General features: G+C 61.1%; 2 protein-coding genes across 5 annotated transcripts; one reads left to right on the forward strand and one right to left on the reverse strand.

Moving 5' to 3' along the window:
- The first annotated feature begins 3,859 nt into the window (after positions 1 to 3,859).
- Positions 3,860 to 13,469, forward strand: Oplah (5-oxoprolinase, ATP-hydrolysing). The gene is made up of 27 exons (XM_027951372.3): positions 3,860 to 3,957; positions 4,455 to 4,678; positions 4,755 to 4,946; positions 5,431 to 5,530; positions 5,611 to 5,734; positions 5,833 to 6,028; positions 6,108 to 6,273; positions 6,378 to 6,516; positions 6,596 to 6,663; positions 6,812 to 7,077; positions 7,225 to 7,337; positions 7,436 to 7,606; positions 7,807 to 7,944; positions 8,024 to 8,162; positions 8,297 to 8,409; positions 8,615 to 8,766; positions 9,431 to 9,591; positions 9,675 to 9,776; positions 9,854 to 10,028; positions 11,269 to 11,453; positions 11,556 to 11,702; positions 11,785 to 11,919; positions 12,121 to 12,270; positions 12,388 to 12,545; positions 12,628 to 12,788; positions 12,949 to 13,046; positions 13,263 to 13,469. The coding sequence occupies exons 2-27, from the start codon at positions 4,508 to 4,510 to the stop codon at positions 13,407 to 13,409; spliced, it is 3,867 nt and encodes a 1,288-aa protein (XP_027807173.3). The 5' UTR covers positions 3,860 to 3,957; positions 4,455 to 4,507; the 3' UTR covers positions 13,410 to 13,469.
- On the reverse strand, positions 13,124 to 15,907 carry LOC114105047 (sphingomyelin phosphodiesterase 5). 4 transcript variants are annotated; one of them, XM_027951386.3, is made up of 7 exons: positions 14,810 to 15,904; positions 14,643 to 14,715; positions 14,236 to 14,376; positions 14,073 to 14,162; positions 13,912 to 13,975; positions 13,694 to 13,829; positions 13,124 to 13,620 (listed from the first exon to the last, which is right to left on the reverse strand). In XM_027951386.3, the coding sequence occupies exons 1-7, from the start codon at positions 15,629 to 15,631 to the stop codon at positions 13,528 to 13,530; spliced, it is 1,419 nt and encodes a 472-aa protein (XP_027807187.3). In that variant the 5' UTR covers positions 15,632 to 15,904; the 3' UTR covers positions 13,124 to 13,527. The 4 variants fall into 4 exon arrangements, with proteins under 4 accessions (XP_027807187.3, XP_034491288.2, XP_027807184.3 ...); XM_034635397.2 differs by having other exon boundaries at positions 14,236 to 14,516; positions 14,643 to 15,906; XM_027951383.3 differs by having other exon boundaries at positions 13,124 to 13,829.
- Between the last annotated feature and the right edge of the window lie 891 nt (positions 15,908 to 16,798).

The raw sequence follows: 16,798 nt of genomic DNA on the forward strand, positions 1-16,798 counted from the left end.
GGCCTGCCACCCCTGCAACAAGCCCAGCCCTTTCGGTCTCTGTCTGTAGCCCCCTCCTCTGCTCCTCCTAATTTGCTCTTTGGCTCACCACTCTGTCAGATGCTAGGCAGCTCCTGCCGTCACTTAACAGGGAACACCCTTGCAGCACAGCTCCAATGGCTGCCCTCCCTGACTGAAACTGCCCAGAGGCCAAGCCCAGTTGTCCAGTTCTTTGTCCTGCATGAACACTAGAAGTGTGTGGCCAGAGGCCAAGTGGGTGGGGCAAGTGAGTGTGAACAGGTGGGCTAGGCTGGGACAAAGAAGCTTCCAGCTTCCAGGAGGGCACTTCCTGGAGGAACCCAGAGGCCTGGACCAGTTTGGGCATCCCTGGTCATCCAGGCCACAAGGCCAGAAGCCAGAGGTAGGCGGAGCCCCAGGGCCAGTGGATGGACGCCTGGGCCTTGGCCCTGACGCTCCGGAATGTGGGGGCAGGGCTGCCCACTGACCTCATAATGGTGGGTCTGCTGTCCCCGGCCAGGCTGCTGGCCGCCGGCCACCTCCCACAACGTGCTGCTGGGCATGTCCCTCCTCAGCAGCTATGAGGGCCTGCGGCAGGAGATCCAGCGGTTGGCACAGGAGAACGAGGAGCTGCGGCGGCTTGTGCAGCTCATTCAGGAGAACCAGGAGCTGAAGTTGGTCCTCAGGAACAGGGGCAGCAGCCTGGGCTTCTGCACCTCAGGGTTCCTGGCAGAGGTGGCTGCCAGTCCCCGGGTGCCTAGGCGCAGAACCATCACGTTCAAAGATGCTGAGAGAGGTGAGCAGCTGGCAAACCCACAGACTTCACGCCTTCAGCTCCTGCTGGGATTGAGAAGTCCAGCAAAAGACCTGCCCTTTGGAATGCAACACCTGGGTGCAGGTGGCGGGTGGAGGGAAGTGGGCAAGGCCAGGGTGGCAGTGGAATTCCAGTTCTTTCAGGAAGCAAGGAGCAGGTGGCATCCCTGAGAAAGTGACATTGGAGCAGACCTGGAGTGAAGTGAGAGCCAGGCAGCCAGCCAGTTGCAGGCCAAGGAACAGTCTGTACAAAGGTCTCGAGGTAGCAGCCAGTTGGCTGTGAGGCCAGTGTTCTGATGCAGAGGGCAGAGAAGACCAGGAGGACCTTGAAGGCCACAGGAAGCCTGAGGACAGACTGTCCCTGGCCCTGTGTTCTCTGGGCTCCCTAAGTTGACAAATGGTGGGGGACAGCCCGACACCTGGAGAAAAGGGCAGGGCAGGGCTATGCAGATGGCAGGCTCTAGACACCTATTTTGAAAGTTGAAGTCCAGGACTTCTGGCAATTCGAGGAAGAGGATGCAAGAACAACTTGGAAATTCAGTGCAGCTCTGAAAGTAGGGGAGTTGTCCCTGGAATAGGGGGCGATCCTGGGGCCTTGAGGGAAGAGTCTGGCCATTCAGAAGGGTGGACTTGAGTGGGCAGGGGGTGAATGCTGTCATGCCTGCCACCGTCTTTTGTCCCTGCTGTGGGATGTGGACATTACCAAGGGGAGTATGTAACTACAGAGCAGAACCACCCAGCATATCAACACTCAGACAGAGATGAAAATGTGGTAAGGCAGGCAGCAAAATACCTCCCAGGGCCAGCAGATGTAGGAGGCTCCCAGGGGGGACCAAGCACTGGGCCTTCAGGCCTTTATTGTTCTGCTGTGGAGTGGGGTCAGGTGAAGGCTGGGAGTGAGCAGTAGGAGATGGACACCTGGAGTAGTGGTATCCCCAGGAGGAGCAGAGCAGCTGGGGTGCTGCAGGGACAGAGCCCTTAGAGGACGAATCTGTGAGCTGACAGGAGTCAGCCCCTGGGGTGAAAACAGAAGAGAGGGTGCAGCTGAGGTGACCCTTATTAGAAAGTGAGAGGGCTTGGAGTGCAGAACCCAGGTAGGCTTGAGTGCAAACATCAGGTAGTGATAGGTGTGGGTGGGGTTTTATTCTCTTTTGATAGATCCTGGACTGAGTTAGGAGGCAGAGACAGTGTTGGGGGGGGCGGGCGGTGGAAATGAGAAGGTAGACAGTCCCTAGGGGCTTTTGGGGGTGGGCAGAATGATTGTAATGGGAGGCCACCTCGAGGCTCAGGCTTCCGTTGGGGGTCCTGGACTGAAGTGGGACCTCTGATTGCTTCCCACAGCTGTTCTGCATACGAAGGGGTGGGCTCCTACATCTTGATGGTGCTATGATGGTCTAGACCCCAGGCTGGGTACAGCGGGCTAGGAGTTTGGCAGTAGCACCATGGTGGGGGAGGGGATACCTGCCACTTGGTGGGCAGTCATCTGGATGAGGCCAGCAGCCTCCATGGGGATTGGGTCCTAGGCACCTGCTGCAGGGTCCAATCCCTGTCTTTTGGGGAGCTGGTGACCACCTTGCTTGACCCAAGAAGGGCTGGGGGTAGCCACATTCAGTGAAAGGGGGCCCAGGATGAGATAGGTCACATGAGCAGCTCACAGTGTGTGGGGGGGCAAGGTTAGAGGGCATGAGGTGGGGTCAGATGTCACAGTATTGCTCTGCGGCTGTCTTTCTTGTGGAGACCTGGACAAGAGAGTAGATTCAGTTCCTTCTAAACCATGTCTCTTTCTGTCCCAGGTCTTCCCTTTAACCCCCTCACACAGATGAGGGCACCAGTCAATGAGGGGTCTATTGCAGCCTGGGGTGCAGCCCAGATCCTGGTGTGCCCATGCACACCCCAACCACCTCTGTCCTGGCCTCTCAGGCCCAAGCAGGCTTTGGGGGCCAGCAGGGCTCACAGGGTGCAGGGGCTGGGGTGTGCCTCCAGCTTGCCTGTCATCTGCTTGGCACACTGGGGAGGCCCATGGGTTCAGCTGACCTCTGGGGCCACCATCACAGGGCAGCACCTTCACCTCACTGACTGTTCTGCCAGGCTCCTCCACTCCAGCTGTCATGCGTCCCCCTCTGAGGGTGCTTTCTGGTGCTGGTCTGGAGTCTAGGCTCTGCCCTGCTTGCAGATGCCTGCTCCCACCCACCTCCAGCCAGGCCTACACAGTGGAGGCTGCTTTGAATCTGCCTCAACAAGTCTAGGAATGCAGGTGCAGTAGTACTGGCTCCCCACCCCAGGCCCTGCGTTCCTGGGGCTTAAACCACACCAGAGTAATAGCAAAGAACCAACGTACGAAACCAGTCCTGACCTCCTTCTGCCCTCTTCATCTCTGGTTTTCTCTGCCTGGGAGCCTCCTCCACTCTTCTACCATCTCTCCACGGGTTGTGCCAACGGCACCCTGGACATAGGTATCTTTTGCCCATGGGGGAACCACCTAGTCCTCACCATGAAAGCTACCTGGCCAAGGCGTGGGGGACGTCAGCTCCAGGCTGAAAGCTGGCTGGGGACAGGGTCTCATCCCAGGAGGGAATGTCTACTCCAGGTGTACTGGGGTCTCCTCTGCGCTGTGGGGTTGGTCGTGGGGGGTGTGCACACGGGGGTGAGGGCGTTCCTGGCGGAGTCCCCTTTGTCCCTCTCTCCTACCCACTCCTACTTTCACTAGCCCCACTCCCGGGCCGCCTGCACTAGGACACAGTCAGAGCGAATCCGGGTTATTGATTCTCTGGGGCAACCGGATTCCCTTGCTCCGAGATACCTGGGAGTGGGTGCCGTGGGCGTCCACATTTCGCGAGCCCAAGGCCTGCGTGGGAGTCTGGCGATCAGCAGAGCGCAGGTGACCTTGAATCGCAGCGCCGGGTCCGCCCCCGGCCGCAATTGGCCACTCCACCCTGCAGTCCCAGGGGTTACTCGGGGAAGGAAGGAGGCGCTGTGGACCCGACAGGCCTGAAGCCACCGCAAGGGGCGGGCCAGGCCTCGTCGTGCGCCGGGCGGGGGAGGGCGGCTCAGGGACGGTCTCCGCAGACCCCGCCCCGAGGTGGGGGCAGGGCGGGCGGGGCGCACAACTGGAGAAGATCGCGGGGCGACTCGGAGCCGACTAGCCAGGTGGGCTCTTCACGGGGGGTCCTCAACCTTCTCTGAGGCCGCCTTGCTTCCTCCCCTGTCAGGGCTCCGCTCCACTTCTCATCTTCTGGGCCTTGGCCCGGTCCTGATATTGCACGGGTGGTGCCTGGTCCGGTGGCCAGAAGGTTCCTCTCACCTGTCTACCCCAGCCCTGCTGCCTCTCATGCCAAAAGCCAAGGGCTCCAGAATGCCTTCCCTGCTACCTCCATCTCGGCTCCAGACCCTGGGTTTCTTCGGCAATCAGGGCATCGAGACCCTGGCAATGGGGGCAGTGGGCTGGCCCCCAGGCACTGCCAGGTTAGGGCTCAGCTCAGGCTGCCCTGTGAGCTGGGGCCTGTAGCTCTGACTCTGCCCAGAGTCGTGTAGTGGGTCATGTCCCCAGGGCTCCTTCTGGACTTGGAATCTACTCCCTCTTTCCATTCAGAGCCTCACCCATGCATGACTCCCAGGCCTCCCTGCTGATGGCTACCTCTGTCCAGTTCTCCCAGGGTTACCATCTGAAGAGCGACTGCTGGACTCCAGCCGCACCATCATGGGGAGCCCCGAGGGGCGCTTCCACTTTGCCATTGACCGCGGGGGCACCTTTACAGATGTCTTTGCCCAGTGCCCAGGAGGGCATGTGCGGGTCCTGAAACTGCTCTCTGAGGACCCTGCCAACTATGCAGACGCACCAACGGAGGGCATCCGCCGCATCCTGGAGGAGGTGGGCCCTGGGAGAAGAGGTGGGGTGGGGAGGGACCCCACCACAAGAAGCCTGACTCTGACCCTGTGGTTCTCAGGAGGGGGGCGTGCTATTGCCCCGGGACCGGCCACTGGACACCAGTCGTATTGCCAGCATCCGCATGGGTACCACAGTGGCCACCAATGCACTATTAGAACGACGGGGGGAACGGGTGGCCCTGCTGGTGACACGTGGCTTCCGAGACCTGCTGCACATTGGCACCCAGGCCCGCGTGGACCTCTTTGATCTGGTGAGCACCCAGCTGGGTGCTATGTGGTATAGCTTCCTTGAATCTGTCTCAATAAGTTGCTGTTGCCTTGTGGGGAGTACAATTGGTGGGAGGATCAGTGGAGGGCCAAGTCCAGCAGCTGATAGGCAGAGAGGTAGTTTTGGGTTCTGCCAGAAGGGTACTCTGCCTCAGAGTAGGGACATAGTGCTCTTTTCCTGTTGCTTCTGTGACCTGTCCTGGACCCTGACAGCCCAAGCAAGTCCTGTTCAGGTTGAAGGTTCAGAGCTGCCCTTTGGGGATGGGCCAGTTGACCATATTCCACTCAGACGCCTGAAGGCAGTGAGCCACCCCAAGGTGAGCCTTGCTGGGCCAGGCTGACTCTCTGCCTCTGGGGCCTGTTTACTGACTCGTTGGGACACATCCCCTGGCCTGCACCGCTTCACCCACGCTGGACCCACAAGAACCCTCAGGCCTGGGTCTCCTCTGAGTCTCTGCCAACCCCCAGGCTGTGCCCATGCCAGAGATGCTGTATGAGGAGGTGCTGGAGGTGGAGGAACGTGTGGTGCTTTACCGCGGAGAACCAGGCGCCGGGTCGCCTGTCAAAGGTCCAGTGCCACTCACAGCTGTGGGGCCCGGGGGAGGGCAGATCCTGGCAGCCTCTGATGGGGGCAATGGGCCTCTGCAGGCCGCACAGGAGACCTGCTGGAGGTGCAGCAGCCTGTGGACCTGGGGTCCCTGCGTGGGAAACTGGAGGGGCTCCTGTCCCGGGGCATCCGCAGCCTGGCCGTGGTTCTCATGCATTCCTACACGTGAGCGAGGTCATGAGCCGAGGGTGGAGGGCTGTGGGCCTCAGTGAGAGGCACAGGGCCTGCGAGGACAGTGTAGAGCCCCTGGGTTCTTGTTGTAGATGGGCCCAACATGAGCAGCAGGTGGGCACACTGGCCCGGGAGCTGGGCTTCACGCACGTGTCCCTGTCCTCGGAGGCCATGCCCATGGTCCGCATTGTTCCCCGGGGACACACAGCCTGCGCCGACGCCTACCTCACTCCTGCCATCCAGCGCTACGTGCAGAGCTTCCGCCGTGGCTTCCAGGGCCAGCTTAAGGTAAGGCCCCTCCACTGCCTGCTCCTGGCTTCAGCTCTGGGCCTGCCCAGTCCTTGCTGCCCACCTGCCCGCTTCACAGGACGTGCAGGTGCTCTTCATGCGCTCCGATGGTGGCCTGGCGCCCATGGACGCCTTCAGCGGCTCCCGCGCTGTGCTCTCTGGTCCCGCCGGCGGTGTGGTGGGTTACTCGGCCACAACCTATCAGCTAGAGGGTCACCAGCCTATCATTGGCTTTGACATGGGAGGTATGAAGGCTGAAGGGGGCATCTGGGGGAGGCTTAGCTGCCAGGCTGGGCAAATCCTGGCAAGCTGGTCTTTGGGTGACTCCCAGCACCCCATTTCCCACCAGGCACATCCACAGATGTGAGCCGCTATGCTGGGGAATTTGAGCACGTGTTTGAGGCCAGCACAGCTGGTGTCACCCTCCAGGCCCCACAGCTGGACATCAACACAGTGGCAGCTGGTGGGGGCTCCCGCCTCTTCTTCAGGTCAGTTCCCACCCTTCCAGCCCAGACCTTCAGCCCTTCTTCCTTTCCCACCTCCAATCCCAGTCCTCCATCTCCCCAGGTCTGGCCTCTTCGTAGTTGGGCCCGAGTCAGCAGGTGCCCACCCAGGCCCCGCCTGCTACCGCAAAGGTAAGTGCCAGTATGTGAGTCTGTGCCCTTCCAGACCTTGCCTCTTCATGCTGTCCCAGGCCCATTCAGTCTTTCCGCCTCGTCCCTGCTGCCCACTCCTGGTCCCCTGCCTCTAGTCTCCAACCCCTACAACATGCCCACCTCCCAGGGGGCCCCGTGACAGTGACGGATGCTAATCTGGTCCTGGGTCGCCTGCTGCCTGCCTCCTTCCCCTGCATTTTTGGGCCGGGAGAGGACCAGCCACTGTCCCCTGAAGCCTCCCGCAAGGCCCTGGAGGCTGTGGCCACTGAGGTGAACAGCTTCCTGACCAGCGGGTCCTGCCCGGCCTCCCCACTGAGCCTGGAGGAGGTGGCCATGGGATTCGTGCGTGTGGCCAATGAGGCCATGTGCCGGCCCATCCGTGCGCTCACACAGGTATGCCCATCTCTGCCCACTCTGCCTGTCTTGCCCTCCAGCCCTGCCCCCTGCCCCTAACTTCTTGATCAGTCAGCCCAGCAGGGATGAGAGGTAGGGGCTCGACAGGTGGCCTAGGAGAAGCCACTGACCCTTCTGGATCCTCAGGCACGAGGTCATGACCCCTCAGCCCATGTGCTGGCCTGCTTCGGGGGAGCTGGTGGGCAGCATGCTTGTGCCATTGCCCGGGCCCTGGGCATGGACACTGTGCATATTCACAGGTGGGTCTGGGTGTGGATGTGCAGGTGGCCCTGTGTCCTGAGTTGGGGGAGGCAGCTTTGGGAGGAGCCCCCTCACCACTTGCCACCCTGTCCCACAGGCACAGTGGGCTGCTGTCAGCTCTGGGGCTGGCTCTGGCAGACGTGGTGCATGAGGCCCAGGAGCCTTGCTCCCTGCCTTACACGCCAGAGACCTTCATGCAGCTGGACCAGAGACTGAGCCTCCTGGAGGAGCAGTGTGTGGATGCCCTGCAGGCCCAGGGCTTCCCCAGGTGGGGTCCTGGGTCACTGGGCAGAGGGCTTGTGTTATCCCCACCACCCTGTTGGCGGGTTTACCACCTGGCGACTTCCCAAATGGTCCCAGGCTCCTTTAGGGCCACGGTGAGGGAGGACCCCTGGACTGAGAGTCCCTGAGAAAGCAGGACAGGCACCATCCGGGACACTGGGTGAATGTCCTGCCTGCCTGCTCTAGGTCCCAGATCAGCACGGAGAGCTTCCTGCATCTGCGTTACCAGGGAACTGACTGTGCCCTGATGGTGTCTGCCCACCAGCACCCAGCTACGTCCCGCTCACCCCGTGCTGGTGACTTTGGGGCAGCCTTTGTGGAAAGGTATGTGAGCCCCTCGTCCTGGGAGCCCAGTGGGTGGCCTGCTTTGCCCTAATGACTCTTTTGGGCGGGGGTGGTACAGGTACCTGAGGGAGTTTGGCTTCGTCATCCCTGAGCGGCCTGTGGTGGTGGACGACGTGAGGGTGAGGGGCACTGGCCGCAGTGGTCTTCGGCTGGAGGTCGCCCCCAAAGCCCAGACTGGGCCTCCCCGGGTGGACAAGGTTGGTGGCCTGTGTGCTGGTTTGCCTCTGTCCATGGGCTCTAGGCACAAGTGCAGATGGGGAGGTCACACCCTGTGAGGGCCTCAGGGAATGTGCGAGGCCTAGGAGCCTGGCTCACCCCATACTCTCTGCAGGTGACCCAGTGCTACTTCGAGGGGGGTTACCAGGAGACCCCTGTGTACCTGCTAGGGGAGCTGGGCTATGGGCACCAGCTCCAGGGGCCCTGCCTCATCATTGACAGCAACAGGTGGGCTGAGACCTGGCCTGGGTGGAACCTTGGAGAGGTGAACTATAGGGCCCCTGGTGAGGGTTCTTAGGCCCATGGCTGCAGGGGCCTGAGGGACTTGGGGGGTCCCATAATCAGGGTGTCCCCTGGCCTGAGGCTGTGGGTCCCTGCTTGGGAGAGGTCTCTGGCCTGGCCATTGCAGCCCCTTTGTGCCCCCTGCCCCCAGCACCATCCTTGTGGAGCCCGGGTGCCAGGCAGAGGTGACCAAGTCAGGGGACATCCGCATCTCTGTGGGGGCTGAGGCCCCCAGCACAGTGGGCACTAAGCTTGATCCCATCCAGCTGTCTATCTTTTCACATCGCTTCATGAGCATTGCTGGTGAGTGGCTGCCACTGTCCTCCCTACAAGCTTGGTTGACCTTGGTATAGGGCATGGGGGCTCTGTGTACTGGCCAGGGGTAGGGTACAAGTGGGGTGGCTCTTGCTACTTGTAGTGGGCTAGCAGGTGGGTGCCAAGGGGAAACATGAGCAAGGGGAAGAGCAGTTTTCCTGTGGGTCAAGGGGTGATGGGTATGGCTTTGGCCCTGGGATGGCACTACCTGCTACAGGAGCAGTCCTCAGGCAGGCAAGTCTCTTCTCCTCTTATCAGGATCTGAGGATATCTAGGAACTGAATCCTGAGGCCAACACAGCAAGCTCACCTGTGCAGAGTCAGGACAGGGACTTTTGTGAGCCTGGGGGCGGGGGTCTGTGCCTGGGCACCAGGTCCCTGCTGTACAGGTCAAGGGGAGGCCCCAGGCTCTTGCTGGGAGCTCCATGGAATTGAAGAGGAAGGTGATGCCCTTCACGTAGACCAAGACACACTGTGGCTGTACTGCCCCGGTGGATGTGCTGCCACCTGGTCTTCCTCAGGGCATGGGAAAAGTTGCTGGGCCCTGGGTTTGGGTTTGAAGGCCTTGACCCCATGGGTCCTCCTTCTCCCTTTCCTGGAGCCATGCTGTGGGTGATAGAACCAGCGGGTACCTGGTCACTCTGTGTCCCCAGAGCAGATGGGCCGCATCCTGCAGCGCACTGCCATCTCCACCAACATCAAGGAACGCCTGGACTTCTCCTGTGCCCTCTTTGGACCTGACGGGGGGCTGGTCTCTAATGCCCCCCACATTCCTGTGCATCTGGGAGCCATGCAGGAGACTGTGCAGTTCCAGGTGCGGCGGGCCCCCTCTCTAGCCTCCCTCGCTGACCCATGTCCCTGCCCCACCCCCATTCTGCACCTGTCTCCTGGTTTTAGATCCAGCACTTGGGGTCTGATCTCCACCCCGGTGATGTGCTACTCAGCAACCACCCCAGCGCAGGGGGCAGCCATCTTCCAGACCTGACTGTAATCACACCGGTGAGGTTCACTGCCAGGCTACCTTTGTGGGGGCCACAGGTGGCTGACACAGCTGACTGTCACTCTCTACCCGCTAGGTATTTTGGCCAGGTCAGACTCGGCCTGTGTTCTATGTGGCCAGCCGAGGGCATCATGCAGACATTGGGGGTATTACACCAGGCTCCATGCCCCCGCACTCCACTGCACTGCAACAGGAGGGGGCCGTCTTTCTGTCCTTCAAGCTGGTCCAGGGGGGCGTCTTTCAGGAGGAGGGTGAGCCGGAGTGGGGCTGCGGTGGGGGTTCAGCAGGATGGGATACCTGGTTGCTGCCAGTGACCCAGCTGGCTGGACCCTGGGATACAGCCCAGCAGCCCAGGTCTGCCCTGAGGCTGGGGAGTGGCAAATGGTGACCCCGTGGTGCAGTTGCAGATCATCCCCCAGAGATGATTAGAGGTGAGATGAATTCTGTGTGGCCAAAGAAGTACTCCTTGGAGGTGGTTTGGGGGTAGGAAGTTGGCCAGGACACTCAAAGAGTAGAGTGTAGAAGGAAGAAGGGCCTATTTCAGGTAGGTAGCTGCTGCAGTCCACACTGGGTTTGGGTGAAGGATGTTTGGGAACTCAGGGCTGGTATTGGATGGGATTTGGGTGGAGTGAGGGGTCAAGTTTGGATGAAGGAGGATGGAGGCCTTACACTGAACAGAGACAGGGAAGGTAGGGTCAGCGGGAAAGGTAGCACATGGTCTGAGGTTACAGGGGCATGGGAGTCCAGAGTAGCACCCCAGAACGAGGGTGGGTGAGTTGAGCAGGGTGGAGGGGTAGAGGTAACAGAGCCATGGTCCACTTTGGGTGTCACAGACACATATAGGGTGACGTTGGTCAGGGGTAGCTGGGGTAGGAGGTGTGGATCATGGAGGAACAAGTGTAAGTGTAAGTGTAGGGGATCAGTGCCAGGGAGCCTCAGAGACTGTAACTCAGAAGGGAAGGGGTGTTCCTGAAGTGTGTAGGAGTTCTGGGTCAGATCTGCATCCCTTGCAGGAGTGAGAGGGAACCTTGTCCAGATCTGAGAAACCTGCAGGTTGGGGGATAGCACAGGCAGCAGTCTGATGCTCTTTTGAGGCACTTGGCTGGGGATGTCAGTGGGAGCTGGCAGGGCTAAGGGCATATCGAGGAGGAGGAATGCCAAGGAAGTGGCTTTTCTCCTGGGAGACATAGTAGAAGTGGGCTGGGGAAGGCAGGAGGGATAAGGAGGGAGGAGAGTTTGCTAAGGGACCAATATGCCTTCTAGGCATCTCCAGCTCCAGGGAGGTCACTGGCCAAGCTGCCCTTAGGCGCTGGCTATCAGAAGGATAAAAGGATGGAGGCTGGTGCTTCAGGGAATGGGAGTCAGCAGGACAGGTGGGGATTCAGTGGAGGGCCAACAGTGCCCAGTGGGGGTGCAGTGGGGCTGGAATAGGGCACCAGGTGGCTGAGGAGATGGGGGCAGCTCAGTGGTGACCTCATCCATTCCATCTAGCGGTGACAGAGGCCTTACGGGCACCAAGCAAGATCTCTGGTTGTAGTGGAACTAGGAATCTGCATGACAATCTGTCGGATCTCCGTGCCCAGGTGGCAGCCAACCAAAAGGGCATACAGTTGGTGGGGGAGCTCATCGGGCAATATGGCTTGGATGTTGTGCAGGCCTACATGGGCCACATTCAGGTGGGTCTAGGGGCAGGGAGGTGGGAGCCCCACTCTGCCTGCCCAAGGTAGCAGGGCCACTCTGAAAGTAGCATGGCTGCCATGGGACCCTCTCCCTGCCAGGCAAATGCAGAGCTGGCAGTGCGTGACATGCTGCGGGCCTTTGGAACCTCCCGGCAGGCTCGGGGCCTACCCCTTGAGGTGTCTGCGGAGGACCACATGGATGATGGCTCTCCTATACACCTCCGAGTTCAGATCAACCTGAGTCAGGTCAGACCTAGTTGGGAGACAGGGAGGGAGCTTTCTGCGCCACCCCGCTGCTGATGCCTTCACCCTTCTCCTTCCTGGGCAGGGCAGTGCTGTATTTGACTTCAGTGGCACTGGGCCGGAGGTGTTTGGCAACCTCAATGCCCCGCGGGCCATAACGCTGTCGGCCCTCATCTACTGCTTGCGCTGTCTTGTGGGCCGTGACATCCCACTCAACCAGGTTCGCAGGGGCATGGAGTCTGAGGTCGGTCCCTACCAGTGCGAGGTCAGCAGGTGAACCTTAGGCTGGAGGTCACCCTGAGTGTGTGTGGGGTCAAGGTCAGCCCAACATGGACTGAGCCCGGGAGGTGGGCATGTTTCTCTTGGAATCAGAGAGGGACCCAGCCCCATTTGCCCCTGAGAGCTGCTTGCCCATGCACAGGGCTGCCTGGCACCTGTGCGGGTGGTGATTCCTAGAGGCTCCATCCTGGACCCATCCTCAGAGGCAGCTGTGGTGGGTGGCAACGTGCTCACGTCACAGCGTGTGGTGGACGTCATCCTGGCGGCCTTCGGGGCCTGCGCTGCCTCCCAGGTGTGATAGGCAGGGTGGGTGCGGCCCTGGGGGCTTCTGGGAACTCTGGGAGGGCGAGGGCCTGCTGGAAGCGGATCCCCGCCCCAGCCAGGTGCAGTTAAGGCTTGCTCCTGCCAGGGCTGCATGAACAACGTGACCCTGGGCAATGCCCATATGGGGTACTACGAGACGGTAGCGGGCGGCGCAGGTGCGGGCCCCGGCTGGCACGGACGCAGCGGCGTGCACAGCCACATGACCAACACGCGCATCACCGACCCCGAGATACTGGAGAGCCGGTGAGCTACGCGCGCCAGGGGCTAGGCAGCTAGGATGGGGCCGAGCTTGGGTTCAGCTGAGCTGAGCCCTTCGTACGCGTAGGTACCCGGTCGTCTTGCGCCGCTTTGAACTGAGGCCGGGCTCTGGGGGCCGAGGCCGATTCCGGGGCGGCGACGGCGTGGTCCGCGAGCTGCTCTTCCGCGAAGAGGCGCTGCTGTCGGTGCTCACAGAACGCCGGGCCTTCCAGCCATATGGCCTTCAGGGTGGGCGGCTCCCCAACCCCTCCAGACCAGTCTGTTCCCTACTCACTGCTGCATTCGCGCTCCCCCGCCTCTCTTCCACCCGCCAGTCGTGTTTTCCCCTGACTCTCCAGCTCCTTCTCTACCTTTCCTCCCTGACCATCCAGCTCCTCTTTCCCTGCAGGGGGTGAGCCTGGCGCCAGGGGCCTAAACCTGCTGATCCGAAAGGATGGCCGCACTGTGAACCTTGGCGGGAAGACGTCGGTGTCAGTGTACCCGGGGGTAAGGGGTGCAGCCGTGCTGTTCGCCACTTCCCTTATTTTCCCCCATTCCAAGGAGAATGAACAGAGGTGCAGAAATAACCAGATAGCGAGTTTAATTTGGTTCCCGAAGGGCAGTGGGTCATATGCCGGGTCTCTGGGGTCCAAACGTTAAGATGATGAATGCTGCTCGGGCTGGGAAGGGTCAAGCCTGTTCTGAACCCGCCTCTCTCCACAGGATGTGTTCTGCCTTCATACCCCTGGAGGTGGTGGCTACGGGAACCCAGAGGACCGTGCCCCATCGCAGGGCTCGCCCCCACAATCCCCTGCCTTCTCAGAGCGGGGTAGTGTCTATGAGTACCGCAGGGCCCAAGAGGCTGTGTGAGGCCCCCCTAATAAAGATCCCTTACATCGCCCAGTTGTGGGACACGGCTGTCAGGCCAAACTCGTGCTCTGCCTTGTGGTCTGTGTTGCCGGCAGCATCCTTTGTCCTTGTGCCAGTGTCAGGAGAGCGCCGAAACTCGGAGCTGCAGGCCCACGGTCAGGTGGTCTGTGAGCCCCGCCAGGGCTGTACTAAACATAACCTGTTCCACTTCCTGGGGGCAGGAACCAGGTTGAGGGATGGTTCCAGTGCCAGCAAGCCCAGCAGTCCTGAACTCTGGCACTTACTGGAATCAGCACACTCCCAGGCATTTCCCGGTAGGTGATGTAGTCCAGACGCCGGCCCAGCCAGGGGTTAGCCCGACGGCCTCCGCGGGGAGGGCCTGCCAGGTAGAGGTGGCGCCCTTTCTCCTGCTCTAGGGCCCTAGGGGAGGGGCGTTGTCACCAAGGCTGGGGCGCTCCTCCAGGCGCAGCCAGCAGTGCTTGGCTCCCAGCGCTCCACTCACCTCCGCAGCATCTCCGGTGAGCTAGCTACTGATTGGTGGAGGGTGGAGGTGCTTAGGATGGTTCCTGTGGGGGGCGGGTGGGGGTGGTTGAATCAGCAGGTGCCTAGCTGATGAATCCCTGGAGGGGCCACCCCTCCCCCCCCCAACCCCCTGACGCATACCCAAGGCCCAAGGCTGATCCTGGCGTGTGCTCAGCCGGCAGGGATCCCGGAAACAGCGAAAGAGTTTGTGCCCCTGCTCCTGTGCGTGGTCTGCACATAAGACCAGCGTTCAGTGGGCGGGGCGGGGCCTTTTGGCCTCGCCTCCCCCAGCTAAGCTCCTCACCTTTTGAGCAGTTGTCAAAATTTAGGTCACCCAGAAGCACACTAAAGGCCACAGCCTCACCACTCTGGCGGCTCTCGGCCTCAAACTGCTCTGCCCAGTCCAGTAGCAGCGTCAGCTGTTTGCAGCGCAAGAGCCCATCCTCTACGGAAGGGGTGGAGGGTGGGGGTAGAGGTGTGCCGCCTTCTATTCGGCCCAGGTTGAGGATCCACATCCTGGACACCTGGTTCCCGCTAGACTGGGGTCTCTGCACCCACCCAGGCACTTCTTGGGAGTTGCCATTACTGGGGCAGTGAACAAAAAACAGTGGGCAGTGGGAAAGAGAGGTGCAAATAAGGGTAGGACTGCTGCGAAAGAGGGGCCGTAGGAGGGCCTGGCTACCGTCCAACAATCCTTCCCACAGGGCTCACCAGTGGGTGCATGTAAATGCGTGCAATGCAGGAATCCCACTACGCGGTGCCCGTCCAGGATGCCCAGTTGCACCTGCAACACCACCGACAGTACCAGCTTTCATTGCCCATTCGGCCCAACAGCTCACCCCATCCAGGGCCAGAGCACACAGCCTGTGGGAATATACCTGAGCGGATAGTAGACCCTTGGAGGCAAAGGCGTCCTCGCGACGCGCATTGGGAAAGCAACGGAAGTTGGCACGCAGAAGCGGGTAGCGGGAAGCCAGCAGGAGCCCGCTGCCTAGCAGTTTTAAGTATGGCCCAGGCTGTAGGCCAAGTGTGCCTACGTCATACAGCACCGGGCCCAGATTCGGAGCCAAGCAGCGCACCAGGCGTCGAGCTGCGCGAATATCGAACACCTCCTGCAGGCACACAAAGTCCAGCCCCGCGGGCATCTGGGCCGTCAGCGTCCCGCCTGGCTCCCCAAGCCTTTGTGGGCTGCATCCGGTAGCTCCATAAAGCGAGGGCCGTAGGCCGTTTAACAGCGTAGCGCCAATGGCCTCTGCGCGTTGTTGGCTGTGTGGCAGATTGCTGAAGCGCGCCAGCCCGTCGGGGAGCAGGCACAGGTTGGCAGTGAGGAAGACAAAGCAGCGCGCAAACTCAGCGCACGGGCGCCAGGGCGTGGGCGGCACCCAGCACGGAGGAGGGGGCTGGTAGCAGAAGGGGCGGCGACAGGCCTGCAGCGGCAGCCAGAGTAGCAAGCCAGGCAACGCCAGCGGTAGGCCAACTAGCAGGAGCAGCAGCAGCGCCACCCCGCCGCCAGCTGCTGCTCTCAGCCTGCTGGGGCGCGCTGTTGGTGCCCAGCAGCCAATCAACTGGTCCAGAGCCCAGTAGGTCGGGAAGAGCAGCACGCGGGCCACGCAATGGAGGGTGTGCAGCCCAGGATGCGCAAAAGGCGAAGGCCGCAGGATGTCGTCGGTCACCGGAGGCCAGTCGGACTGGGTTTGCATAGCGCTCGGGGCTGTCTGGCTGAGAAGCCGCCCAGAAGACTCATTCGCTCCGAGAGTGCGAGTCGAATTGTCGGCAAATCGGCGCGAGCTGCAGGGGTGTCACGGGTCAAGGCCACGTGGCACAACCTGTTTGAGGAACCGGTTGGGCGCTGTTCCCAGCGAGCCTGGCGGTTCCGACGCAGGCCAAAGCCAGGGTCGAGGAAGTCCCTGGTTTTACCTGCCCGCAACTTCGGTGGCTGTTGGAAAAACAAAACGGAAAGTGAAAAGGACCCTAGTCCTGCAGCCCCGCCCCAAGCCTATCTTGCTCCGCCCAGTCCACCCGAGGCTGCGAGGAGGAATGTGGCTCCGCCCCGCGTAAGAGGGGTGAGGGTTGAACCCGGCTGTTCATCTCCCCCTCCCCCCACCTGCCGGGTGCTCTCGCTACCCAAACCGCAGCATCCACCCCGCCCCTGCTGCACCCCGCTCCTGCCCATCTTTCTGCCCCTGCGGTGCTAGGGGACTGATCGCTAGCACCCAGCACCAATGGGAGACGGACTCGGGCTCAGAGAGGTGTAAACACTGCCCGGCCCAGATCCCCACAGTGTCCCCTCAAAGGGCTGGTGGTGGTCTTGTGATCCTACCCCAAGAAGCTTCCAATATGGGGAGAGAGACGGTTGGTTCCGCCCTGCAAGGCCAGTCCACCTGGGCACGCGAGCCAGGAGGGAGCCAGCTCCCTATTCGCTGAGCCTTCCCGCACTGACCCTAAGTTGATAGGACAGTGTGGCCTGGAGCTCACAGGCTCTGCTTGGCTCCCTTGGATGCCCACTTTTATAATTTGGACTGTGAACCACCACCCACCCTGCCCTCGGCTGTGTACAGTGACTCTTAAACTGTCCTGCAGGTTTGGATTAGGGCTGCTATTCACCCAGGTAGGCAGGGAGGTGAAGGAGCTTCTGGGCCTCATCTAGCCAGGATGGTTCCAAATGTTGCTCTCTGGATCGACTTATTTCGTCCCCTTCCAAGAGGCTGAGCAAGAGCCTGAGCTGTCTGGTTGGAACCCTGAAAGTCTCAGGAGGACTAGGAGCCAGGAGGGCAGAAGGCCATAGCTCCTGTGGCCTGGGCATCCCAGCAGGAGAGCCTCAGCACACCTGGCACCTGGGTTCCCCACTGGTTGCTGGCAGGATCCCT

The sequence above is a fragment of the Marmota flaviventris genome, chromosome 15 (genome assembly GCF_047511675.1).
Source record: "Marmota flaviventris isolate mMarFla1 chromosome 15, mMarFla1.hap1, whole genome shotgun sequence".
Classification (NCBI taxonomy): domain Eukaryota; kingdom Metazoa; phylum Chordata; class Mammalia; order Rodentia; family Sciuridae; genus Marmota; species Marmota flaviventris.

Bases quoted from the DNA above. Each gene is read 5' to 3' on its own strand.
- LOC114105047 (XM_034635391.2), bottom strand. From the start codon at position 15,631: ATGCAAACCCAGTCCGACTGGCCTCCGGTGACCGACGACATCCTGCGG. The intron at 14,517-14,642 runs GTGAGCCCTGTG...TCACTGCCCCAG, and splicing joins GCATTTACATGCACCCACTG to TAATGGCAACTCCCAAGAAG. The intron at 13,830-13,911 runs GTGAGTGGAGCG...CCCCTCCCCTAG, and splicing joins TCACCGGAGATGCTGCGGAG to GGCCCTAGAGCAGGAGAAAG.
- Oplah (XM_027951372.3), top strand. From the start codon at position 4,508: ATGGGGAGCCCCGAGGGGCGCTTCCACTTTGCCATTGACCGCGGGGGC. The intron at 5,735-5,832 runs GTGAGCGAGGTC...TTCTTGTTGTAG, and splicing joins GTTCTCATGCATTCCTACAC to ATGGGCCCAACATGAGCAGC. The intron at 9,777-9,853 runs GTGAGGTTCACT...TCTACCCGCTAG, and splicing joins ACCTGACTGTAATCACACCG to GTATTTTGGCCAGGTCAGAC.